Genomic DNA, 27,000 nt, shown 5'->3' on the forward strand with positions numbered 1-27,000 from the left:
TATGGTCCAAAATCTTATCATTACGGTGAAGCAAAAAATCTCGCGGTCTTTATCCGAATGCGTTACCATCGTCAGTGCCGAATACCATTACATAACCTAGAAACATTACAGAACGAAATGAGCGGAGTCATCCGCACCTAACGTCAATCAGACAATTATTTATAAATGGTGCCAACAGATTCATATATAACTAATCGCAGTTTCGATTAACATCCCGTGATTACGGTGAGTATTTGAAAATCGCGCCGCCCACCAGCAGCGCCATCTCTCGCGTAGCCGCGGAAGGACGCTCGACGCCCCCTCTAGACAGTCCGCGTACTCCCGGGTCGAAGCGGGGCGCACGCAAGGCGCATGCAAGGCGCACGGTAGTAGGGAAGCAGGGAGTCTCGAGTCGGCAATATGGCCGGTCAGACGTGCAGCGGCAGGGTGTCACGGTGGTGTTAGTGCCGCGTTATTTATGTCGAATTATCGCAAGTCCTGTCCTAATCTCGCGTGTTTTCATGGGATCGGGGAGATTCTGTGCCTCAGCAGGAACGCGAGTCGCCTGAGTGCATAGCACTCGGCCCCACAGCCAGCAAACATGAGGTGAGTCCGCGAAACTAGCCTAGCTCCCTCTTTCTCTCCATATCGCGCCAGGGCCGAGACACGCGCGACCACCACCCGCGCGGTCCTTTTTCCAAGCCCTGAGCCCTCCCGCGTGCGGCAACCCCGCAGAAGTTCACCCTCGGGGTAGATCGGACTCGAAAATTCGGCGACGTCGCGGGGAAGCATTCGCGAGTGATTCACTCGACCAGAGCCCGGCCACGGCCGCGGTCGCGTGCTCGCTCCTGCGAGTCGCCCGTGACTCCTCACGCTCCTGTCTCCCCAAGCTCTCCCGAGGCGTCACCCGCGTGGTCGAGCGGACCCTAGGGGCAGGGCTGCTAACGATTTTCGAGCCGATACGTCGAGGGTGCATCCTGAGCGCCGAGGACGCCGACAGCTGCCCTTCGCGCTGCCTCTGCTGCGAGCCGCTACAAGCCGCTGCGAGCTACTGCAGCCGTCAGCTGCACAAGGTGCTCCTTACTGGCTGGCGGCTCTGTCTCGATCCTCGAAATTCCCTTTTTATCCTCGAATATACCGGGCGACGTCTTGTCCCGGTTTCCGGTAAAAGGGCACCCCTTCGCCCTTCGTTACGTCTCACGCTCGCCGATTTCCAAAAGTCGGCGAAATGTCGGTCAAGTGCCGGGTCCTTTGAATTCCCTCGCGAGATTCTCCGGTTCCACGCACGTTTATATTTGTTCCAGAGCTTGATTAACGCTTTGCAGGGTTCGATCGATCGTTCAACCGGGATTGGACGTTAGTTCACGATTGTAAACAAAGCGTACACGCCGGACCGCTTTAAAGGGCCGTTATCGTTGCGTCCGGACCGCACGTGAGAGTACTCGCGCGAGGGAGTGAGCGAGCTCACCTGCAGGTATTCCGTAATTGCGAAGTGAAAAATCGGTTTTGCGAATGTCCCAGGCCATCCTTCGCGTCGAAGGGCCGTCCTTTCCGTCGTGGCGTCCCGAGTGACGTTCTCGGACTCCCAAGGATCCCTGGATGATAATCCCTTCTTTATGGGCGTCCTTTGTGTTGTGTGCATTTCTTTTTGCGCTTGAGTCCTTTTAAGCCCGCTCATTTCACGTGCACCGAGGAGCAGTTTCCTCGGCACTTTTTCCCAAGGACGATGGTCCTGTCGGCTTCTTCGAGGTGCGGTCTTAAATCGGCGAGGGTCGGCGATCGTGTATGTCCTTTTTTAAAAGTACCTCGAATTGGTATCCTTGAAGTCTCGCTGCGAGTTGGCTGGACTACTTCGTCGTCGCCAATCGCGAGGAAATGTTGCGAATATGTATAAAAATGAGCTTGACCGACGTTTAGGAAGCTCAAATTTAAAACCGTATCTCTAAATCGAGAGGCGTTCTTAAGGTGGATGCTCGGAAAACGATCGTACTTATTTTACCTTCACTGAGAAAAAAAAATTTCCCTGAATCAAAGAAATGTTTCTTCGAATAGTTGCCAATGAAATATATTTTATTAATTCAAAGAATAATTATTTGACTCGAGAAAACTCGAGTAAATTGGATTTATCATTTATTTGGAATTATGACAATTTCCTTGAGTCATAATTATTCTTGAGGTTAACAATATACATTCTTTGTTAGTGTTTAAAGAAATATTTCCATGGTTCAATGACATTTCTTTTCCTTAGTATGTGCGATTAATATAAGCACACAGCTCGGCGATATTAAAGAAATTGATATTTAACGCTATATTCATTATATTCGTAAATCCAAAGCCGTACTTAAGGTGGCAACACGTATGGTGATGAATCGTAGCGACTTGTTATCTGTGCAAATAAATGGAGTTTTATAGCATCTAGTTATCACGAGTTAGGTGAATCCGTAAAGATCGACTTGATTGGTCGCAACGATTCGTCATTCGGGGTACAGCCATCTTCATTCGAGATTCTCCGGACATTTTTCACCGTGGAGTCGGTCGCATTTTTTTGCAATAATCTTATCTCGTTATATCCTTTTTCATCGGGCGATTAACCCCTTCGGGGTCGCACGTGGTCGGTGAGTAGCATCCGCGTTATTTTCGTTGATTCTGCGCGCGCGACCCCCCGAGAGGGGTCGAGTCAGAAATATCGAAAAGAGGGAAGAGGGTTTCCGCGAGTCGAGGACTGTCGAGATTTTGAGACAGCCGGGCCGATCCTCGACGTATTTTCGCGAGGTTTCCGCAAAAAGGCCGCATTGGCGAGCAACTATCCGCTGGACTGCGCAGACCTTAGGAAAGCGGCGGCGCTCCATTGTTTGAAGGAAACAATCGCTGCCGGATTCATCTCGAGTATATGTGCCCGCTTTTCCGCTTTTCCGCGACGCGGGACACTTTTGGAAATAACGCTTTGTGCCGAGGGGGTATTCACTCAGGAAATCATGGATTTTAACGCTTGAAATCATGCGGAAAAACAGCTGGAAATCCGAAGCAGCGATCACCCTAAATAGTTGGAAATAACCGAACACTGTCATCAGTTTTTGAGGCCCAACGTCCCTTGTTACCGAATAGCAATGTTATTTATCATATGAAGTCAGAGGCGATTGGCTCTCGAAGAAGGAAATCGTTTTTATTGATTTCCAAGTGAATAGTTTCTCGCTTATACGCGACAACATGACCCGATCGCGAGATCGCGCGTTCTAATTCCGGATCGCGGGGGAAACGGATGAAAATTATCGGTCGCGTTGGGAAATGCAACACGGTGGCATTTTTCGAAACTGGCGACGACGAGAAAATTTATTGCCATTTGAGATCAGGTGCAGCGTGAACACTTGCAAGTTTCGATCAACACGGTTTCGATGGGAGGAACTAATGGACCTGTACGGTTATCGGAGGCGCTATTTCTCGGGGACCTTTTTCGGGGAGAAAAATATCATCGGGTCGACCGAGGCTGGGGCTTCTTCTTTCTTAACTCCGGCACTATAACCCTCTTGATCCATGGATGCACGAGCTATAAACAGATGGGAACAAGAGGGTCGGAGGGGCGATATGGGAACGCATCTCCGAGTCGAGTCATTTCGGGTGCGACCGTCGGTCCAGGATCCCCTACAAAGATATTGCTATCGCCCAGGAGGGCACTCGGCAATTCTAATTATAACGCATCCCCCGAGGACCCCCGAATCCGTCGGCGATCGGTGCCCCTAATATCCCGTCTCCGCGTAAACCTAACCTCTCCTCCATTTTCGCGGATCTAGGGGAAAGCGTGGGTGGATGAAAAGATGGCGCCATGTTTACAGTAAAGAGACGCCGCACTCGGTGGAGGCCCGTGAACTTGCAGACAGAACTCGTTCTATCGCTCTACCCTATTAAAAATGTTTCGAGCACTTTCATATCGTGGACAGAATTTCAAAATATTGTGTATCGAAATTTCGATTACACGGATATTGCGTCTCTAACGGATATTTGTTTATTACACAGATGGCAGGGAAGCCACAATACCGTCGATTTTTCCTGCGACTTGTAAATTTACACTTTTCCATGCCATATGATTCCTGAAATTGCAGCCGATCTTTAAATCACAGAATGATGCGTAAACTCCATGTGAAAAGAAATAGTACCGATTATTATCGAGGGACCGTCGATGCGTTATCAATGCGGATGACGGAAAAGTGTTCCTATGTGGGACCTGAATCACCCTGTACCTGTTTTTCGATTTTTAAATTTACCCCTTCCCATGCCATGCGATTCCTCAAATTGCAGCCGATCTTTAAATCGCAGAATGACGCGGAGGTTTACGTGAAAAAAAAAAATTAGTGTCGTTCATTATCGGGTGACTGTCTACGCGTTATCAATGCGGATGACCGACAAGTGTCGCAACACGGGACCTGAATTACTTGGTGCCTGTTTTTCGATTTTTAAATTTGCATTTCTTTGTGCAATACGATTCTTCAGATTGCAGCCGCCCTTTAAATCGAGAAGGCGTGTAGCTCTATATTAAAAAAAAAAAAATATCGATCATTATCGGGTGACTGTCTACGCGTTATCAATGCGGATGCCGGAAAATGTCACAACATGGGAATCTGAATTACTCGGTGCCTGTTTTTCAATTTTTAAATTTGCATTCCTTCGAGCAATACGATTCCTCGGATTGCAGCGGACCTTTAAATCGAGAAGGCGTGTAGCTCTATGAGAATAAATAAAAAAAGTATCGATTATTATCGGGTGACTGTCGACGCGCTATCAATGCCGATGACCGAAAAGTGTTGCTAAATGGGACTTGAATCACCCTTTACCTGTTTTTCGATTTTTAAATTTACCCTTTCCCATGCCATGCGATTCCTCAAATTGCAGCCGATCTTTAAATTGCAGAATGATGCGGAGCTTTACGTGAAAAAAAATTAGTATCGATCATTATCGGGTGACTGTCTACGCGTTATAAATGCGGATGACCGAAAAGTGTCGCAACATGGGAACCTGAATTACTCTGTGCCTGTTTTTCGATTTTTAAATTTGCATTTCTTCGTGTCATACGATCCCTCGAATTGCAGCCGACTTTTAAATCGGGAAGGCGTGTAGCTCTATATGAAAAAAAAAATATCGATCATTATCGGGTGACTGTCGACGCGTTATCAATGCGGATGACCGAAAAGTGTCGCAACATGGGAACCTGAATTACTCTGTGCCTGTTTTTCGATTTTTAAATTTGCATTCCTTCGTGTCATACAATTCCTCGGATTGCAGTCGACTTTTAAATCGGGAAGGCGTGTAGTTCTATATGAAAAAAAGAATATCGATCATTATCGGGTGACTGTCGATGCGTTATCGATGCGGATGACCGAAAAGTGTCGCAACGCGGGGTCTGAATCACCTCACCTTGTATATCTTTCTCACCTCTCGTAGAGTACCGGAATCATTCCTCAGGAATGACTCGACCTTGTCGGGCCGATTTCTAATTATTTCCTACGTGGCGACACATACATCCGTTGCTTAGAGCAGTAATCGCGTACGCGCCGCCTATCTATTTCCTGTCTCGGATTAGTTGTGCCCAACTCGAGTCGAGTTAAACGCGTCGTTTAAATGACATCCTGGGTGAGTGGTCACCGGCAATCATAAGGAATACCCGGGTTCCGGGTACCGGCTGTTGCTTAAGTCGCCGCACGAAAATTCCGCCGCCTTATGACACCCGCGCGTTATTCCACCACGAATGATAATAAAGATGCCTGGGCAATATTAAAACGTCGCCCCGTGGAGTCGTTTCAGGGGAAGGTGGAGGAGATCGTGCCGGCGAATAAGATATTAATAAAAAACAATGCAGGGACGAGGGAAGAAAAAAAGTAAATAAAACGACCAGGGTTACGCGAGATCCGGCGATTATCCCTCCGTAATTGGTCCGTTTACCGAGACAATTGAACCTTGCGGTTATTCCTTCGGAATAATAAACTCGATGCCCGGCGGAGTAATAAACGTTTACGTAATCCTGATTAGGTTACGCGAGCCTCCCTCTCTCGGGATTAATTTAATATTAATATAACGGTCGATCGTGGCGCGGGGTCTTATATAATTATTTATAATTATTCACTCGTTTGTTTTTTGCCACTCGATGGAATTGATATCGTTATCGGGTCTCTCTAAGCGTGGTCGTTAATTTCGCCAGCTGGGCACCGAGCGCTACGAGCTATATCTCCCAGAGTGTAATAATTCATACTGCATTCTTCACTTGAGTGGTCGCTTCAATTTTAACGGTAGTGCGTAACAGCTTACGCACGAGGTCTCGTTTAACTTGCGCATCTCGTAATGCGTGCCTTATACATGCCGCATTTATGGGGCCCCCTTACGAGCTATTAACAATCGATAGAATTTCACAGGTGCTTACGACGTCGCGTTAAGCTTTCTTCCCGGGAGATATTAAAATCGCGCATTGGGATGTCTCTTGAATTTTAATAGACAGGGCACCCTTTGGATCAGATGTATTATGTAAACTTCGGGGAATGATTACGATAAGTAGACGCAAGAGAAGACCGTAACGCGAGAAGGCCTCCATTAGCTGCTTTGCAATATGCCCTGAGCACTTGAATTGTAGTTAGATCTATATTACGTAGATAACGCTCCCGGAAATGAGCAATATAGGGCGAGCGTACAGATAATACCCCTTTGGGTTAACGATTTTCATGTCGGAGAAGGAGAACGGTTGATAAGGCGGATAAAAAATGTTTGTTAACTCCTTTCGCTGCATTTGCATCCTCTTATGGATCACCCTGTAGATTGTGCGGCGATTGTCGGTGCAACGTCAGTCTCGGAAATCGTCTCTTGTTCCTTGGGATAGATGTCGCCAGATAAGTAATCGTTACACGCAGGTGGTTCACTACCGAGAAATAACAACAACGAGCTACACTCTGAGATAACGAACAAGGGATCTCGCGAAGGTGACGTCACGCTTTTCTCAGGGATAAAAAAAATCGAAATCGAAGACAGGTACGGAACTAGACTCGGGGTTTTGTTTCAATCTTATCGTATGGATAATATAATGCAAGGCCAGTAGGATGATCAGCATTAAAAACTCTCCTATTCATTGTAACTCTAAACTGGAGGATTCGCAAACAAAGTATTGGCCGCCACGCGCGATGGAAGATAAATCGTCTTTCTTCTTTTATATATATTTATTTCAAGGAAAGTGAAACGTTTTATATTATTATAATTTTAATGTTTGGTGGTAAATGTTTACATTCAATTTTACGTGTTAGTATCGAGATAATTAGCAATCTAGAGGTGCGCGTTATTCTCTATCAGTTGTTGACGTTTAAAATGTAAGAAGAAGAAAGATAAAATTTTAAAAGGAATGAAAATTGTTAGTGAAAATGAGGGTCTTAGTTTTCGTTATGCTCCCATTTTTTAGCATGCAAATTTGCCCTACCGTGAGGTTTCACTTAAAAATGGCGAATGAAACATTTGAATCCTGCGGTATCGGAAAATAGCTCAGCTGGAAAGGTCTTTTTTTTTTTGGTCATTTTTACGTTCTTGTTCCTTTTCGCGACATCGGGAGGCTGCTCCAAAAATGTCGCTTTAAGCAGAGGTAAATACGATACTCACGGCGAGGGTTAATGAGGTGACGATGGACGCACGAGCTTCTCGAGTACCACGCTAACCCATCCACCCATGGTGCCATACAGGGACCATATGTCGTATGGAGCCATTCTACCGAATGACTCAACCCGAAGCCGTATTTTACCGGCATCGAGCGCCTCGAAGTCTCATCGGGAGCGTCGAAGGTACGCCACGAAAGATCCCCAAAAAGCGCCTCTCGACTGGAATTAAAACACTTACCGACGCGATGTAAACGAAGCGTCACTTAAGCCACAGAAGAATTCCAGAAAACCTGATGATTCGTCCCTCAAGATATAAATAAAAAAAAAAGAAATAATCCAAATATTTCCCTGGAATAATTACGCGCGACTAACGACTCCGGATTGTCATTCGGTATTTTTTTTTATTTCATAGTATTTTTCTTTTTAACACGTTGGTCGCCGCGTCACCCAATATGGGTGACGCTGTGTGTAAACGTGAATGGTAGCCGAAATATGGGCGACCAACGTGTTAACCCTCTATGGGCCGAATTTTTGTTTTAAATAAAAAAAAATTGGGGGAACGAAAAATCAGCAATTAGGAACCTATATATGCAAATGAAACAAAATTTTTCATTTAAAATGTGACCTGAAAGTTACACGGGCCCGTAGAGGGTTAAGGTGAAGTGAAACCCTCTTCAAATCAATCGATTCGAATACAACACTTTTTTTAAGGGTATTAGACCAAACTGTCCGAAGCTTTGACACATCACTCCTGATCATCTAAGAATTGTCCTGACACATTCAAAATTTGGATTTTTGGGAAAAATTTTTTAACTTAACCCAAACCAGAACCAAAATGGCGCCGAGCTCTCATATTTCGATCAATATACAATTATCGAAGGATCTGATACGAGAAATGAAAGAGTCAGGACAATTTTACGACAATTTAGAACATTCTGGTAATCGATAAACTCGCATTTCAACGGGATAAAGGCATAAAAAGTGTTGTATGCGCTTCTATGCTAAAACGATGGGAATACGAGGTCTCGGAGTGAAAATTTAATTGACCTGGAAATCACAGAAGGCGCAGGGTGTCCCTCTGCGGTCAATTAGGGCCCCAGAAAGCATGAATCCAGAGGATTTCTGGAGTTTCACTTCGATTTCTTGATATTTATTGTACGAAAACGACAGGTGGAGTATGCCATTTGGTACAATATCCAATATAATTCGACGCAACTGTCAATATAAAAACGAACGTCGGCAACGTAGGCATTTAGAAAAATCTTCTTTATCGACGTCGATCAAGTCCCTCGACGTGTTTCACTTCACCTTAAGGCAGCCTGCCAGACGTGGAGAATTTAATTACGTGGAAAAAAAAAAAGAAGAAAATCAAAGTTAGAAAGTGTTAAATCGGTGTACTGTGCAAAATAATCGAGCGCGGAAAAACGTCAATCGAATGCCCCCGCATATTTCTCGCGCCGGCAGCCGAAACTTTTAGAGCATAAAACGTGAAACGTTGCACCTCACGGAAGTAACCTAATGCCCGTTTAATCCGGCATAGTGAGTGGGAGGTGTCGGTGCATAGTGTACGTGCACCGAGGTAACTGCACGTATGCGCTTCGTTTCGACTTTCAACTGGAAGTCGACGTCCGACATTACGCTCGGCCGGCGCGTCCACCCTTTCTTTGTCGTTCTCCCTCGCCTTCCTCCTCCCTCTATCGAGGGATTAATTTTTCTTTTTTTTTTTTCCTAACGAAACGTTTTAGGCGTGGAATTTCTCCGAGCGCGATCGCATAATAGGCCGAGCATGAAACGCACGCAGAGCGAGGTCCTTATCGTGGCCACGGGCTCGCAGACCGAGAAGCAGCGAGGAAGTGGCAGTATCGAGCTACATCCTCCTTTGGGCTGTTCCTGTTTTCCAGTCTGATCGTCGATCGAGACGAACGCGGATTACTCCGAAGTGGCTAGTGAAAATCCGCGGGAACTCGACGAATTTCCCACAAAAATCATCAAGCAGAGCTGAAAAGTCGAGGAATCGACGCCCTTAATAGCGCGAAGGAAAAGGGCCCCCAGAGAGCAGAGATATACCGCAACGACTGCGAATTTATCGAGAACATCGCCGGACGCGATAACGAGCTAATTACGGCGGCTCCACCTGAACATATTTATCCAGCCAGTTTTTCAATGCGCCGACTAAATCAAACCCCTCGTACGAGTTGTTAAGGCGATGTAAAAGGCAACGAGACTGGTGACCGGGACGCTATGTTGGTTGTGTGGTGAAAACTACCGAAGGAAAAACATGGGATTTTTGTTTAGTGCCGAGACCGGTCTCAGTATCTCCGTAATCGCGTGGTAAAGGTTCGGGGGAAATCGGTCGAAGCGTTTTTCGAAAAAGTGCGTGTACCGAATCTGGTCGTCACCGGTCGGTTAAGTATCTTTTGCCTCGCCTTGAGGCTCTTTTTCGAGGAACGATGAGGAATTCTCACCCGAGGGAGCCGTTTCGCCCGAGGAGGGGCAGCGAGCCGGCCGATCCGAATTCGAGGTTCGATCGGTTATCGATCTCCTCGTTCGGCGATCGGTCGGGGATGCGCCCTGCGACTCGCTGCATAGCCCGACCCACCAGGGACGACTGCAACGGACGAGCTCATCCCTCGCGACAATCCTCGTGGCAAGAGTATTGGGCACGGTACGGCCAAACTGAAGCCCCCTCTCGTTGTCCGATTCGCAGCCCTTTCAGCACTTTTTGGCTCTTCCGGGTACTTTCTTATTCTAAAACGGCGTGCCGGCTCGGCTAGGCATTTCGGGTCGCCTCGTCTCTCCCCTCGGTCTTTCTCTCTCTCTCTCTTTTTCTCACTTCAAAGTTCCCCCTCCGCGCTTTCAAGTGCCCGGGAGAAAATTACACAAGACCCGTTACTCTCTGTTTCCGCAGCCTCGATCTGAATGTCTCTGCAGAATAGGCTCAAAGCACTCGTTAGACGTTTTCTTTGGACTCCGGGCCTCCTTCATTTTTTTATTATTTTTTTTTAATCATTTTCGAAAGAATCTTAACCAACCATTTTCTTGCTACTCTCCTTTATTCTTAAAATCACCTCAAGATTTGTTTGCAAAAACGCCCTGATTTCCCGGAAATTACGTTTATTCGTGAACCCTCGTTAGATGTTTCCTTTTTTTCTGTAGACTTGGCGGGCGAGGGATCGAAACTCCTCGGCGGAGTTTTTTCGCTTTTTTTTTTCTCTCTTTAATTTCGATATCCTCTCGCTTTTTTCATTTTTTCTTGGCGGTTAGTTCTATTTTTAAGGTCGTTTAAAGTTATTGAAGAAGGAAGGATGTTTGGTTTCCCGGAAACTGCGGCGCAGCGGAGCGCTTACCCGTGAACCTGTTCCGTTTCCTTCGAGCAGAACCGCGATCGAACTTGCGGTTTTCGGGCCGACGTGTGCATAGGCGAGGGTGGATGCAACACGCCCGTTTGCTCGTACGTGCATGCCCATCTCGCTTATCGACTCTTTCCATCGGAACCGCGATGTATACGCTCACGCGGGTGTTGGGGAAGGAATTACTGGGCCGCGTGTATGCATCACCGCGGCCTTATCGGGGTCAAGGACTCCTCCGCCCGGTTTTTACCCCGACGAGCCTTTTTCTCTCCCGAGGGGTTCGCGATTCCGGAATTAAGGCCCGATAATTCGCCGCCGCCGATCCCGAGATTTTAAACGGTTTTTTTCCCGCCACTCTGCCCCGCACTTTTGTCTCCGGAGAGTTCGGTGCCTCGTGGATGGCACTCAACGAGCAAGAGCAAACGCGGGAAAAGGGAGGAGGAAAAAATCGGAATAAAAATTGCCGATCAACGAAGAGGTCGCTGAGGAGGCGAGATGGATTTTGGGTCACGTTTTTTGACGGTTAATTTATAGACAGGGACTGGGAAAGAGTCCTTTGGGTTTCACGAAACATCGCGACTTTTCGGCGTCTCGTGGATGACACTCGACGAGCGAGAGTAAACGCGGGAAAAGGGAGGAAGAAAAATCGGGAAAAAAAAATTGCCGATTAACGAAAGAGGACGCCAAGTCGGCAGGATGGATTTTGGGCCACGGTTTTCAACGGTTAATTTGTAGGCATGGGCTGGGAAAGGATCTTTTAAGGATCTGTACACTGCGACTTTTCGTCGTCCCGTGAATGGCACTTGAAGAGTAAGAGCAACCGAGGGAAAAGGGAGGAAGAAAAATCGGAAAAAAATTACTAATCAACGAAAGGGGTTGCCGAGGAGGCGAGATGGATTTTGGGCCACGTTTTTCGACGGTTAATTTATAGACAGGGACTGGGAAAGTGTACTTTGGGTTTCATGAAACATCGCGACTTTTTGGCGTCTCGTGAATGACACTCGACGAGCGAGAGTAAACGCGGGAAAATGGAGGAGGAAAAATCGGGAAAAAAAATTGCCGATCGACGAAAGGGGTCGCCAAGTAGGCGAGATGTATTTTGAGACACGGTTTTCGACGGTTAATTTATAGGCAGAGGCTGGGAAAGATTCTTTTAAGGATCTGTATACTGCGACTTTTCGACGTCCCGTGAATGGCACTTGAAGAGTAAGAGCAACCGAGGGAAAAGGGAGGAGGAAAAATCGGAAAAAAATTACCAATAAACGAAAGGGGTCACCGAGGAGGCGAGATGGATTTTGGGACACGGTTTTCGACGGTTAATTTATAAACGGGCTGGGAAAAAGTCCTTTAGGTTGCATGAAACATCGCGACTTTTCGGCGTCTCGTGGATGACACTCGACGAATAAGAGCAAACGCGGGAAAAGGGAGGCGGAAAAATCGGGAAAAAAAATTGCCGATCGACGAAAGGGGTCGCCAAGTAGGCGAGATGGATTTTGGGTCACGATTTTCGACGGTTAATTTATAGATAGAGGCTGGGAAAGGATCTTTTAAGGATCTGTGCATTGCGACTTTTCGACGTCCCGTGAATGGCACTTGAAGAGTAAGAGCAACCGAGGGAAAAGGGAGGAAGAAAAATCGGGAAAAAGTTACCAATCAACGAAAGAGGTCGCGAGGAGGCGAGATGGATTTTGGGCCACAGTTTTCGACGGTTAATTTATAGGCAGGAGGTCAGAAAGAGCCTTTTAGGTTGAAAGATCGGAAAAAAATTTACGATCAATGGGAGTGGTCGCGAAGTTTGCAGGGTGGATTTTGGGCCAAGTTTTTCGCCTACGTTAATTTATACACGGGGACTCGAAAAGGACCTTTGAGTTATACGAAACGTCGCGATTGTTCGTTTTGCTGCGCGGCATAAATGGAGCGCATTCCACGTGCTCGCGTGCGCACGCCGGACCGACATGGAAACCTTGGAAAGCTTTACATTCTGACTTGTCTCAACGTTTGCCGAGTCATAGAGTCGCTGGAGACGTAAAAGCGCAGTTTTCGCTGCGACTGGGAAACGGGTTTACGAGCTGGAATTATCGCTACGAAATTATTTTTTTTTTTCTAATATTCCTCTTTGTCAAGAATAATTTCCGAAGGGGAAACGCCGCTCGATTCTCTCGCAATTCGGGCTCTAATCGGGCGAATCGAGGGCGAATTTTTTTTTTTTCGCCCTCTGAAGAGGAATTACTCTGGAGGAAATTTCAGCTGTTATTCTCTTTAACGAGTTCAAATTCACCCAGCAATTTTTTTTCGCTTCGAAATTTGCCCGAAAGAAGATTACGTCATGTCTGGTGGTTCAGGAGTAACGCACGAAAAAGAAAAGGGAGAGAAAAAAAGACCGAGTTAAATGCTCGATTTCACTTTGAGAGGTGATTTCACCACGCAAACCCGTTTCCTAGTCGGGATTGAAAAAGGACGGATTTTTGTGTCTTGGACCACGTGCCGGCGAGATTTCAGCGAGCAGTAAAAAGATCGACCAGTTCTCTCGGCGGAAAAATCGAAATCCGATTTATGCCCACTCGCAGGAACGGTTTATATCGGCGGGACTTAACCGGGCTGGTCGGTTTTGAGGGGAGAAAGATAAGAAAGAAAAACAAAACACGCGCGATTTGGGTATGCAAAACGCGCTAATCGGGCCCATCTCGGTTTTGTTAACTGCAAATCTACGAAGTGTCTCGGTGAACTTCCTCCCGTGCCAATTGGTCACTCGTGTTCACACGTGATGCAGGGCCTCGTTGCGTCACCGCAAGCTCAAATGATCGTTAACTTTAATTTATGGCAGTGCTTCTAGCCTGAGTTAGCAAGTACGCGTGGGCTTACCTAGACCCGTAATTCGCGAATTGATAACAGTCTCATGGACCGGACACACGATTTCAGCGAGGCCCAGATTGGTCGACAATGAACTCTCGCGATCCCTGAAATAAAATCTCAATTAATTTACCTTGTAATATTTTTTTAATTAACGTAGAATCGCTTTATTTACAGCGAAGTCAGCATATCATCGGCTCGCGCCTCGGTGATGGTCTACGACGACGTGAACCGGAAATGGGTGCCGAGCGGAAGTTCCTCCGGGCTGTCGAAAGTCCAACTGTACCACCACCAGGTGAACAACACCTTCCGCGTGGTCGGCAGGAAGCTGCAGGACCACGAGATCGTCATCAACTGTGCGATCCTGAAGGGGTTGAAGTACAACCAGGCTACAGGGACGTTTCACCAGTGGCGGGACAACAAACAAGTCTACGGCCTCAACTTTTCGAGTAAAGACGACGCGGACGCCTTCGCTAGGTCGATGCTTCAGGCACTTGAGGTAAGTTTGCCCTAACTTTGCCTCAGAACATGGGGAACCACCTGCTATCAGACGGCTAATCAAGAAAACGTGATGAGCAAAATCGTTCCTGCTCTCACGATCTAATCCTGCACTGAGAAAAAAGATTAGGTGTTAGATGAAAGGAATTATTGATATATATATTCTTGCCTGAATCATATACAATTGTAAGAAACTAGATATCGGAAGGAAACATCGATGTATATTTAAACGAATTTTGTTTACTCAATCTGACATTTCTTAGGACGCATTTGGTCGCAGGATTTTGTCGTCGCAATGCACATTTCTTTGAGTCAACCAAGTTTTTTTTCTCAGGGTAGTCTTGTTAAAAATAAAAAGCGCAAGACCTATTCTGTCCACTTTCGGACCTATATATTCATTAACTCCGTTCTGTAGAAAAACATCCAAAGCGCCGATGAATTTTTATCGATTTATGGCCGTTTTTGTGCACTTTTGCGCTGACGAGGGTCAACGACGAGCTGGCCTATTTAATCGAATGAAGCGTTTTAATTGAGTACTAACCAGCACCGCCTCAACGCGTAGGTGCTGAGCAACGGAAGCAACATATCACGAACCCTGGGCCCAACAGTCGCTCCAGCAACGCCGCAGCAACCCGTTTACCAGCCGCAGCCGCAGCAACAACAACCAGCCCCTGCACAGTACGACGAGGATATGGGTTACAGGTGAGATTCGTTGCTATCACGAAGATTAGGCTTCCCTTATGGGGCACGTCCATCCACGCCTCTGCGTCCATTGGCCCTTTCGCTGGTCCCCAGACATACGATTCCCGAGTTCTCCATTATTCTCAATGCAAAAGACAAGTTTCCTTCCTCTCCACCGTCAGACTATATCAAATCCGCCAGCAGTGAATTTCCATAAAAGTATTTCTCCATTTTCATCCCGAGTCCCGTACGCTGGTCACGCATTAATTTCTTCCCAGCGGATATCTATCCCGTAATTACGCGAGACGAGAAAAAAAGAACGCGTTAGACTTCCGGCAAGCATAGGTCGTCAATGTCGGTCACGGAATGGTCCCCACTGAATGTTTCTCTTGGGTGGTTGCAGTCAGGTTCAGGGCCAGAACCAGATTCAAGGACATTGTTCGACAGGTGCCATGTCGCGGGCCTCCCTATCGCTCGGCCATCTTGTCGGGGAAGTCCCTGCACCTCTTTCTGTGCCCCCAACCCCCAATCCGTCTCTTAGTAGCGGTAACACCGCCCTCGTTCCGATGGGGTGCAACCCCTGTGCACGTCTCTCGCCAGCTGATAGTCCCATGAGGTGACTTTCTCAATCTAGGGGGGAAGGGCCTAGGTCGTCTCTTCGTTGCGTCTCGCCTTGACTTTCTAGTTCCCCGTCTATTCGATCCCGTTTAAATCTTGTTCTCGCATTTTCTTTGCACGGAATCCACCCATCCAAGACGAGCATGTGCGACCCTATCCACACCGAGGACCCCCGAGTCGAGTCGATTTGACCCTTTGATGCATGGAGGGACACGATCGACAAAAAGAATGAAGTAACTGGATCCCGCGTTTACTTTCCATCCCCTTCGTCTCTTTCTCTCTCTCTCTCTTCGTTTATTTACTCGTTTTTTCGGCCAGGATCGGCAGGACGCAGTCGTCAGATTCATAAGTCGGGTGCGGGCGTAATGGCGGGAAAGTTCCACGGTTCGATAATTGCCGGAGAAGTTGGTTTCGTAGGCCCTTCCCCTCCAACTGGATGTTGAATAGTGCGATGCGTACTCGATGGCTATACGCATACGTATTGTCCGTCGAATTAATTCTGTTTCTCTCTATCTCTATCTCTCTTAGCAGTCCCCTTGTATACCTTTCGCTGAGACTCGCCATTAATGTTTAATGCGCACATGTTTACACGACATTTCTAGGTAGCTGGTTTCTAGAGGTATAACACCCGTTTTATTCATTAACGTTAGTCTAGCTGGCTGACCATTCATGCTTTGCACTAACATTATATACACCGTTAACCGTGTCCATTTGGATGTCCCTAATTCGGCGCTCTTCTGTATAGGACCATGACCAGGGAAGACGTCGCGATAATACAGGAACGCAGGATGTCCCAACAGAGCCAAGGTGAGCCGAAAGGATGTGCGTCGCGATTAAGTGCGTTAGGACGCGCGTGAGTCATTCGTCATCTGCCACGTGGGAAGAACGGTGGTCCTGAGTACTCAAAGTTCCGATATTCACTTGCGATCGGCTCTCGTTTATTAAATCATAACGGATGTGGGGAGAGACCGCCGGACCGGAGGGGATAATTCGAACCCGCAAGCAAATTGGACTTCCAAATTATTTCCGTGGTCAATGCCCACTGATGCTATCCGTTCGCATCCGCTGTCGGATCGCGCATTGGTCTGGTACTTCTTTTACTCTTTCACCGGCCAAAGCTTTCAGAATTAACGGAACGCTGGAATCAGGTATTGCGTGGTATTTCTAGAGTACGTTCACCAGTACCGTTATAAAATCGGGGAGACATCCCGTGTCGCAAAATCGAAAATCGACCTTAACGTGGGAACTCACTCTCGCTTATCTCATGCCCTAATCTCGTTGCAGCAACAAATAGTCCCAGCGCCGTATCGCCGAGCTGCCCGGCAGCAAACCAGCCGCAGCAGCAGCAACAACAACAACAGCAACAACAACAGCAACAACAGCAGCAACAGCAGCAGCAGTCGGGGCACCACCGAACGTCCTCGGCGCCGCCAGCGCCGCAACCACAGCAAGCCGCACTACCGGGGACCCTGACCGCGGTTCCACCTCTGCAAATGTCGGCCGCGGGTCCGCCGGTTCCTCCACCTCAACCCGCTCCTCCGGCTCCGCCGTGTCCGCCCGCGATGATGAACTTGAACGCGCCCGCGCCGCCTCCGATGACGAGCCAGTACGCGTCGCCGCCCCCGCAAACTGGGCTCCCCGGTCAGGCGCAGTCCCAGCCGGTGTACGGTACCGGCCAGGGGGGTGGTCAGTACCCGGCGAGTCAGGGGGCTCAATACGCTACGGCCCAGGGCCCGGGCCAGTATCCGACTGGGGGTCAGAACAGCCTCTATGGGAGCAACGGTCAGGTCGGCGCGTACGGCTCGCCGGGTCCTGCCGTCCAGGCGGGCCAGACGACCGGCCCCTACGCGGCGACCGGACAGGGGGCTCAGTATGCTGCGGCCCAGGGCCCCGGCAGCCAGTTTGGCAGTAGCAACTCGATCAATCAGTACCCCGGGGGGCAATATGGCCAAGGCCAACCTATTTATGGGGCCACCCCGCAGGGCCAGGCCCAGAGTCAGTACGGCAGTACGCAGGCTGGTACCGGCGCCAATCCGTACGGGACCCCCGCGAACCCCGTTAACCAATTCGCTGGCGGTCACGCGGCCACTGTTAACGCTTATGCTCCCGTTGGCAGCAGCGGGCCCCCGCCGCCCCCCATGGGACCGCCGGTCGGGCCCGCCGCCCCGCCTCCGCCTCCACCCCCGCCCGCTCCGAACGCTACCGTCAGCGTCAACGCGACCGCCCCGGCGGCCGGACCGGCGATCGCCAACAGTTGCTCCTCCGACCCGCAACCCGATACCAATTCCCTAGCCGCCGCCCTGCAGGCCGCCAGGCTCAAGAAAAAACAGGTACTCTCTTCCTAGGCCGAGTTAATTTTCGCTGGGTTAAGGGTTATGGTGGTATGAAAGTGCCGGTAAAGAGGTCTCGTTTATGAAACTTTTCTTTGTACTGGATTTACCGAATTGTTTCAAACTTTAAAACGTGACAATGAAGGCTTTGAGAAACGACCTGATACCCACAAAATTCCACTTTTAGCACAATTTGTTTATAAATATTTAAAACTTTTTTTTTTAAGTCGAATTCCATGGGTGTCAGAACCTTCATTATAGCTTCTATATTCATATTATACAGTTTGAAATGATTCGGCATATCTAGTTCGGAGAAAAGGTTCATGAACGATTGACCCCTCGGATACCACTTCCACATCCCCTTAACTGTACTCATACTGGATCTACCACCTAAAAGAGGGTAATGAGAGAGAAGGAATAGGCGTACTTGTGTATTTTTCTCGCATGAGTTTTTTTTTTTTTCTAATTTTGGTGGTGTTTAGATCGTAACTGTGCAGGCTTCAGTTGAAAAACACGATAGTACGAATAACCATGGGACTCTCTCTCTCTCCCCCTTATGGATAATGATGTATTGGATGGTTGAATGCGGTCCAGTATGACTGTTTCCGGCCAATGTCTTATTCATTTTGGATTTGTATATTTACTGAGGATTTTTTTCTTGGAATGGACAGCAATCACAACCTGTGGAGAACAGTGGATCCAGCACCAGTAGCAGCGGCAGCGGGGGTGGAGGAAATTACGGAACCCTCGGCCGGGGTGGCGGTGGAGGAATGGCTTCCATGATGGACGAGATGGCCAAAACGCTGGCACGCAGACGCGCCGCCGCAGAAAAGAAACAACCCGAGCAACCACCGGTTAATATCTCGACTGCTCTACTACCCACTTTTAATGAGTTTTCGCGTCCGACTTTATATCTTTATAGCCTGGCATACCTAATGAGGCGATCTTTCGAGGAGACAAAAAGTAGAGCACTGCACACACAGATTTATTGGCCGTAATAAGTTCTACCGATAATCCGGGATTTGTGAGCTTAAGGACCCGTGATCGGCGATCGAATATTTATATATATTCAGTTTTACGTTGAATGTTGAATCTTATTGGGCGGATATTTTTATAGGAACCGGAAAGTTCTCCCGATAAGAAGTCGTGGGACAAGAGCTCTTCCAACAACAAGTTCTCGAACGGTGCAGAGTCACCAAAGACGGCGCGCAAGAGATTCGGCTCCGCTTCCGAAGAAACGCTTCTGAAAGTTAACGGGGTGAACGAGGGATCCCTGTTAACGGTCCAAGAAATGGAGGCTTTTAAAGCAGAAATAGTCAAGGAAGTTCGCAAGGAGTTCCAAAAAATGAAGCAAGAGCTCATCGATGGTAAGTATGTCTCATACGAGTTTTATAGATAAAGGCACATCGATGCTTCACGGTGGGGCATTAATTCAAAAGGCATTAATTGAAAAGAAAAGAAATCTACGCGTCAACGGGATAAATTCAATTAATCAGTGGCGAGGTAATGGGGTAAACGTATGTCAGTCAGTACTTGGGGGCTCTTGTTGATACGTTTCTCTGTCTTTACAGCATTGAGGACGGAATTAAGTAGAAGGTAAAGATAAGCGGACCAAGCTCGGGAAGAAACGAAGAATTAACGAACGAAGCGTAGAAGGGAGATGTTTGACTAGACAGCTCAACCGAATCATCATCGACAACCACGTACAGGTTTTTATTACATACTTGCGAAGTGTAGTTATATACATGTATATCAGCCATTTGTGTATAAGTACATTTACCTAACATAATATTTTAAGTGGTCACGTCCCTTCGTTATACGATTTACCTATGGTAACAATCTTCCGGTGTTGGACCAATTGAGCATCATAACCAGTTTTGCTTGTTACGTACAAAGCTTACGATTCTGTCGTTCGGCGATGCGCACAAACAAACGACTTGCCAGGTTTTGGCTCGATTAAATACCGTCAGGTGTGAGGCGAAGATTGTTGCGATGTCTGTATAACCCTGTAATAAGAGTGGTTAACGCGAGTCCCTTCCGCGCAATGTGAAATCCGGTAATGCAGCCCTGTATTTTTGGAATGTTTCATAAGAGAAGTGGTTCATCAGTTTATCCACGTTTACTGTATGAACGTGGCATATACTATAAACTAATGAGATAACTGTTTATTGTAAAAAAAAAAAGAAAAGGGAATACTCAATTGGTCCTGTATAGAAATCTTACGTTATACAACCGTATATCGTTGCTAATTCATTGGAACGAGTTTTATATGACAATGGATACCGATTTAGGGTATCATCGCCAGTGTGAAATATTTGTGAACTCGGTCGCCGGGGTTGTGGTATCGCGACGATCTACTAAAAGACCTCGAAATCAAAGCTTTTTATGATCCCATAATAGATTTATCGGTTTCTCTCTCGGTCTTTGTATGTTGCAACGACATTGAACACGTCTTAACCCTTTTTCTCGTAGCTGGACCACTCTGTACATATCGCACAAAAGCAGTCCTACCTTCGCGTATCTCGAGATTTATTTCTGTATCAAATGCCTATGAATCCTAGATCAGACGTCGCTGCGACTGATTGACAAGGAAAGCGAAACTAGAAATGAAAAAAAAATTGAGTAATAACGCTGGAATTGCTTTGCCACAGCCTTGGATCCTCGAGTACCTCATTACACTCTCTGACAGACGAAGCAGAATGTAGTCTCGCACACAAATTTGCTCTCTTTCTCTCAAGGGTTGGGCAGGATGTGCCTACCTCTGGAGTTAGAGGGATACCTTCATCCTGCGGAGATACATCTTTCAGCTCGGGTACCCTTACCGAGCAGCATCCGCGAATTGCGATCGATCATTCCAAAATGGAGCCCTCGTCCGAAAGGCAGCAAGCCTCTCGCTAGTTGCGACACATTTAAACCCTAAACAATTGTAGAGGATAAGGTGTTCGCGTCAACGCGAACCGACGACATTCGTGGCACTTTTCATTCGATTTGGGACGAAAATGGAAAATCATTTTGAGTAGTTCCCCCGATTATTCGACTCGGATTAGTTTGTGGATACTTCGACTCGTCGACGAACGGTCATTATTGCCGGGGACACGTTACACGTAAGGTTTCCGCAGACTCTTACTCGCGATCAAGACTGAACCCCTCCACAATTAGATAACTATATCTCACGGATAAGTCAATGCCGCGTCAGGATGTGTGAACCTGGAATCCAGGTTGAGACACAAACAAAATTAACAGGCTCATTGGAATGTTTCTGTAATGTAGACGTTTCTGCTATGTTGAGTTTTGTTTGTACCTTTTTTTTTTACAAAAATCAGAGCTGTTAAAAAAAATAACCAAATTCTGAAAATGACCTGCTTGAACCTTGAGCCACAGAAAAAAAAGATCATAAAAATAGTGAAAAGGAAGATTTTAACGTTTTCAACTTTAATTTTGTTCACTGCCAAGGACTACTGCTATCGGTCCCAAAAAATTCTGAGCATAAACACTCCCGCGATTAACTTGCGTAAATTAATGCAAGCCACTTCAAGAACTAAGCCATGGAGAAAAATCTTGAAAATGGTCATTTTAACGTTTTCAAGGTTCTGGGAGGCTCTGAATTTTCCTAACGTCAGAGAACCCATTAGAGTCGAAAAATCCAAATTTCCACGATTTCGGAATTTGTTTATCTTTTTGAACAGCTTTGGGTTTTGTATAGAAATGCCACAAAGAAAACTCAACATGGCACAAACGTCTACATCACGGAAACATTCCAATAAGCCTGTTAATTTTGTTTGTGCCTCAAACTGGATTCCAGGTTCACACAGCCGTCGCGTCACTCTTTTGATAGCTAAACTTTCGAACGCACATGTACAACTAGCGAGCGTCGTCGACGTCGACGGTGCACGGATGAAACGGCCCAGAATCGACAATTGTCAAGGCCGACTAAACGCCGGTGATTATTTGTGTAAATGATCGTTTTCGGAGTAACACGAACAGGAAGCTGCGAGCTCTTGCGTCTGATCGTATCGCCGAGAATTTTTTTTATACGAGACACGGGTCGCACACGACTTGGCGTTAGGAGGATGCGAGCTCTGTATATGATGAATTGTAACGTCACTTCGATAGGTTTATTGTCACGCTGCTTCGCGAGCACTCGATTCGTAAGATTTAGCGATTTACCCGGAATTAAGCACTCTTCGCCTTCGTTTAAGTATCGTCATTGTTAGCCGTGTATTTAGGGTACTCCGCATTGAAAAGCAACCGGCGAATCACCCTTCTCGGGAGCGTTTCTGGTAAATCGTATGAAGCCCCTAGAAGCTTTGGCCTTTTTTTACACCGTTAGGCGGAATTTAGACTCATAGGGATGCAAGGAAAAATTGGAATTGTAATAGGTATTCGAAGAGAGATATGGCCGCTCTGGCCACGGCGACTGAATCGCTTTTTCTTATGTATTTTTACATATTTTTCTACTCGTCTAATTAACGTCTCGTAGGATTAACGAAATCATTTGACGTTCTCCCTCCGATGGATTTGTGAACGAGATCTTATTCCTCGCGGGCGATGGCGGCAACTGCGAGCGCGAGCTGGACGCGCTCGTAAATTCGGAAAGAAACGTCGGTATTCAATAAATTACTGTCGCGGATGAAATACCTATGACAATGCTACTTTTTTCATGTACACGCTTTGGAAGGACTTTTGGTACGTTTGCGAGATCATGGGAGAGATCTATGTGCTCCTCAGGGTCTTGCACGCTTTATGCAAACCGGAAAGCTTGATCGCACTTCACCGATGTGTAGACGGCTTAAATAATTCTCTTCTTCTTCTTCTTCTTCGTTTCTTCTAGTTCGATCCCTAAGCGATGAAAATGAAAGCTATGTGTCGCATCCCTAGATAAGTTAGGAATGCACGCGCGACGTCGCGCGTTACGAGTTGTAAGGTTAATTGTATTTATAGCTGAGACGCGGTAATGGAAATGTGTTTTCTAGTCCGAGGGAGAGGGAAGACCATTTTACGATGATCTCGGTGAAGCGCGGTGAAGCTTTTCCTTTTTAAAGTCGCGTCGCTCGCCGCGACCTCTCGCAAGTACACATTCGGTTTAGGATCGTTAAGCTTTATCACGTTTTATTCCTTAACAACGATTGCCTCTCTTCGCGTACGGCTTTTAGTACACAGCCTAGGACTTTATATTATCCTTTTTCTACTTTCTGATAAGTATATACATATATACATACATACATATAAATATATCGCCCCCTTTTTAGCATCTCTTTGATACTTCAACTTCTTTTGTACATATTCTTATATACGGATCTTCCACTATAATATATATTTATTTTTTACTTTCCACGCGAAACTCTAACGTTGCATATGGCGTGAAGTGCGCGCCAGGTCCGATTAAAAGGAGCAATGTAGAATTGCGCGTAAAACTCTCGCCTTCATTGTCCGTTTCGCGAGATGTATCAGCCGGTATGGAATTCGATGATCGTCGAAAGTGCCGCGCAAGGGAACTGGAAAATTCGCACAAAGGCTCGAAAAATTATTTATTTACCCTCGGAGCACCGTTCACTCGACCTGGACTAGACTTATAGTCTTCGAATATATTCCTATAACCGGCCTTTCGTTCCCCCGTTAGCGAGACGCGATTTGCGTTGCTCTTTTCGTTGGTTTATTTTATATATTTCTATTTCTCATCGCGCAATTCTCGAGCCCCGTATCTCAAACATCGTGAACGAACTACGCTGATAGTGCATTTCTACACATGTGATTACCGTACGCGAACACGATTTTTGGATGTCATTCCAAGCTATAAGTTAGAATCGTTAGGAGGTAGTAAGAGAGAGAGGCTGTTTCACGCACCGTGGGAAGATTTCCCACGTCTATTCCTCATTTATACATGTATACATTCTGTTTAATACATTTCTTTTACTTTCTCGCAAGGTAACTTAAGAGCGCGGAAACAGTCAGCTCGGCAGGAACAGTTTAGTATTAGGCGCATTTACGTGGTACGAGTGTAACGTTCTAATAGTTAAACACTTTAAACGGGAGTATTACGAGTGATTGTTGTTACTAAAGAGTAATTTAAATACTGCCGAGTGCACGTGCGATTACTGATTACCGATTAACTGCCCGCCAAGGAGAGCCCGACACGACACCGATATCGCGATTATCGCGCGATCGCAGTAAATTACTCTCTATACGAGGTACGCAAGTACACGGCGAAAGCACTCGTTAAGTGCCTGGCACGAATTCGTATACACGGAGAATACGATTAATTTATTATAAAGCGTTCTCCGTGTATTCGCGATTGCTCATTCCCGCGTACACGTGTCTCCGTTGCGCTGCAAAATCGCCCTGTTTTGCGAACCGCTTGATTTGCACATTTGTACAAAAAAGAAGGTATCGACGCGAGTTGCCCCCTCCCTTTTTTAATGGTCACGATGTACTTATACGGTGCACTCTGCGTGCGGATATATATTATACATATATAAATATAAACATACCTTCGGCGGCATGCTCGGACGCCTGTGAACTCTGCTCACCCGACGTGTGCGTACAGTATTTTACGAGTCTACGTAGAATCGTCCTTAAGGAGAGAAATCGAGTTAAGTAGTCGGTTAAAGATTAACTTGTTAAGTATTAAATTGACGGACGGAGTGATAGGTGTTGCCGGAACAGAGGGCCATTTATGCGCCTAATCGCAATCGTTTTATTGCCCGACGTTTTCTACAAACGAGCGTTTTGTCGGATCCATTTGATTCGGTAAATTGGGTGCTCTCGTTGAATCCATTGAATTCGTCAAATTGATGAAATTAATGAAATTCATCAAATTCGTTAAATTCATGAAATCGATGAAATTCATTGAATTCATTAAACTCATTAAATTCATTACATTGATGAAAATCATGGAACTCGTTAAATTCATTAAATTTATGAAATTCATTGAATTCATTACATTCATTAAGTTGGAAGACTGCCTCCTCGGACTGAATCTCAACTCGGACATTCCGCCAATTTTCCACTTTTATACTTTGAACGTTTCAAGCCTGCGTTTCCATTAAGAGCATGCAGCGGTAGAAGTGATCTCTCATCCAACTTTAATGAATATTTCTGTATCTCCTTATGAGCACGATACGGCCAGACTCGCAGGTATCTGGGGTCGAATTCGCTACATTTAAATGACCTTGATGATGAATTCACCGTTAAAATGCACAGTGCCTTGATTTCGAGGAAATTCGAAGCCATCATTACCGGACGTACCGTAACCGATAATATACTATGTACTGCGTACTGCCAGGATCGCGAGGATCCAGCTTTTTCGGCAACGTTTATCATCTCCCTTGACGAGCACGTTACAATCGAATATAAATAGATAGCCATGTAATTTAACGTCGGTCTATTCAGAATAAGTGCTGGTTCTTTTTCTCTCGCTCGCGGACGCGAAGGAGTCTTCGAGTCCGCATCTCTGCCTTCGAAAATGCCGGGAAAAAAAAAATTCAGGCCGTCCGATGCCGGCTGGAAGAAGCCGATTAACGATTATCGATATATTACGCTCTCGTGGATCGATATAGACGGGTCTGAATAATTCTTTTCGGCATTTCCGAAGATCAGGGTGACCGAAAATCAGGAGCACTCGTCCGAGCCCCGATTCCCCGCGCATTGCGAATATAATTATATACAAGCGAGCTTCGGCATAAACGAATAGTTTGCTAACCGTTGTTGATTCGCGTTAATACTGTAAGAAAATGACTTTGTAACTAAACCGACGCCTCGCTGCGTATAAATATGATTGACTCGAGAGGAAGAGTGATTTTGACAACGCCGCGTAGTATTTGGGTAGCGATTAAGTAACTGAAGTAATTTGTAAACGACTTTACCACTAGTTGCGCGCAAGTGAGCGGATAATAACGATAAGACTATTCCGTTTCTTAACGCGCATATTGAAAATATTTGTATGTAAATGAATGACAAACAATAAAAGTATATATGCTGTACGACCGCGGACCACGTCCATTTTGTTATCAGGGAGAATTAACCCGAGGGATTGTCGCCCTTTGTGATTCTTTTATTCCCTCTACGTATCTAGAAATGCGTCGACTGAGCGCGACTACGGGCTTAATTTATTAGCCTGAAGAAACCCGGCATTCTATTCGATTAAATCGTTAGCGATTCTCCTTTCTAGGGTATCTCGAGCTCGGGTCGTCCCATGGCCTCGGAGGACCCTGTACGCGCGACACTGAATATATTTAATCACGTCACTGGTAATATTAGAACGTTGAGTCAGAAGCCTACATCCGAACGACGAGTGAACCAGGGAAACTGAGCGTGAACCGATCCATAAGTTACATGTGTACTTATAATATCTACATATTCAGGGCGATTCGGTTACGCTCACTCGCGCCATCCGCGACGCTAGGACGTTGACTCATAAACCTATATCTAATCGAAGGGTAAGCAGGGGGAAACGGTGCAAGAGATCACCTCGCGAGCAACGCAAGAGGGGTAGATGTAGCACATCGTGTGTTATGCGTGGCCGGTGTATCGATCGTAACGTTATTACGGTGCCGCGACTACATCATTCGGTCGTAGGGTCGTGGGTTGACGCTTATCGGAGATACCATCCCTCTAAGGAATCCTCCGTCTCGACTTTTATTCCGGGTTCCGGTCTCGATTCTGCATCGTTACCCCCCCAGTCTCGACGTCGTTCAGATTTCGCTCGAATCCTCGGGAAAGAGTTCATCCCACGGTCTCCCTGAAAGAGAAAACAAAGGATTTTACCTCGCCCGATCCTTTCACCTTCGATTATCCAATAGCCTACTCCGACCACTTTCGGTCTCGACCGCGTCCCGGCCTCTACAGCTGTTCCAGAGTCACGCGACCCCGGAGAAAGTAGCGATCGTAATCGCGCGACATCACCGCGATCACGCTTATGAGACGTGGGAGGATCCGCCAAGCGTACGCGGGAATTATCGATCGAGGAATCGGCAGGACGCGTTTTTCATTTTTCCGGGTCTTCGTGACTGATTTTCGCGAATCGGTTCGCCGTCCGCATCGGCGTCCTCGGTCGGGCCGCGGCAGCAAGTGGGTGCGCAG

General features: G+C 46.7%; 1 protein-coding gene across 1 annotated transcript; it reads left to right on the forward strand.

The window, feature by feature from the left end:
- Window positions 1–398: 398 nt before the first annotated feature.
- Window positions 399–25,901, forward strand: LOC105698443 (protein enabled). The gene is made up of 8 exons (XM_012422713.1): window positions 399–585; window positions 13,973–14,294; window positions 14,856–14,995; window positions 16,338–16,399; window positions 16,877–17,922; window positions 18,594–18,776; window positions 19,040–19,289; window positions 19,494–25,901. The coding sequence occupies exons 1-8, from the start codon at window positions 581–583 to the stop codon at window positions 19,520–19,522; spliced, it is 2,037 nt and encodes a 678-aa protein (XP_012278136.1). The 5' UTR covers window positions 399–580; the 3' UTR covers window positions 19,523–25,901.
- Window positions 25,902–27,000: the final 1,099 nt, after the last annotated feature.

The sequence above is a fragment of the Orussus abietinus genome, unplaced genomic scaffold (assembly GCF_000612105.2).
Source record: "Orussus abietinus isolate OABI.00-Male unplaced genomic scaffold, Oabi_2.0 scaffold62, whole genome shotgun sequence".
NCBI lineage: Eukaryota > Metazoa > Arthropoda > Insecta > Hymenoptera > Orussidae > Orussus > Orussus abietinus.

Bases quoted from the DNA above. Each gene is read 5' to 3' on its own strand.
- LOC105698443 (XM_012422713.1), top strand. The intron at 14,996-16,337 runs GTGAGATTCGTT...TCTTCTGTATAG, and splicing joins GACGAGGATATGGGTTACAG to GACCATGACCAGGGAAGACG. The intron at 17,923-18,593 runs GTACTCTCTTCC...TGGAATGGACAG, and splicing joins CCAGGCTCAAGAAAAAACAG to CAATCACAACCTGTGGAGAA.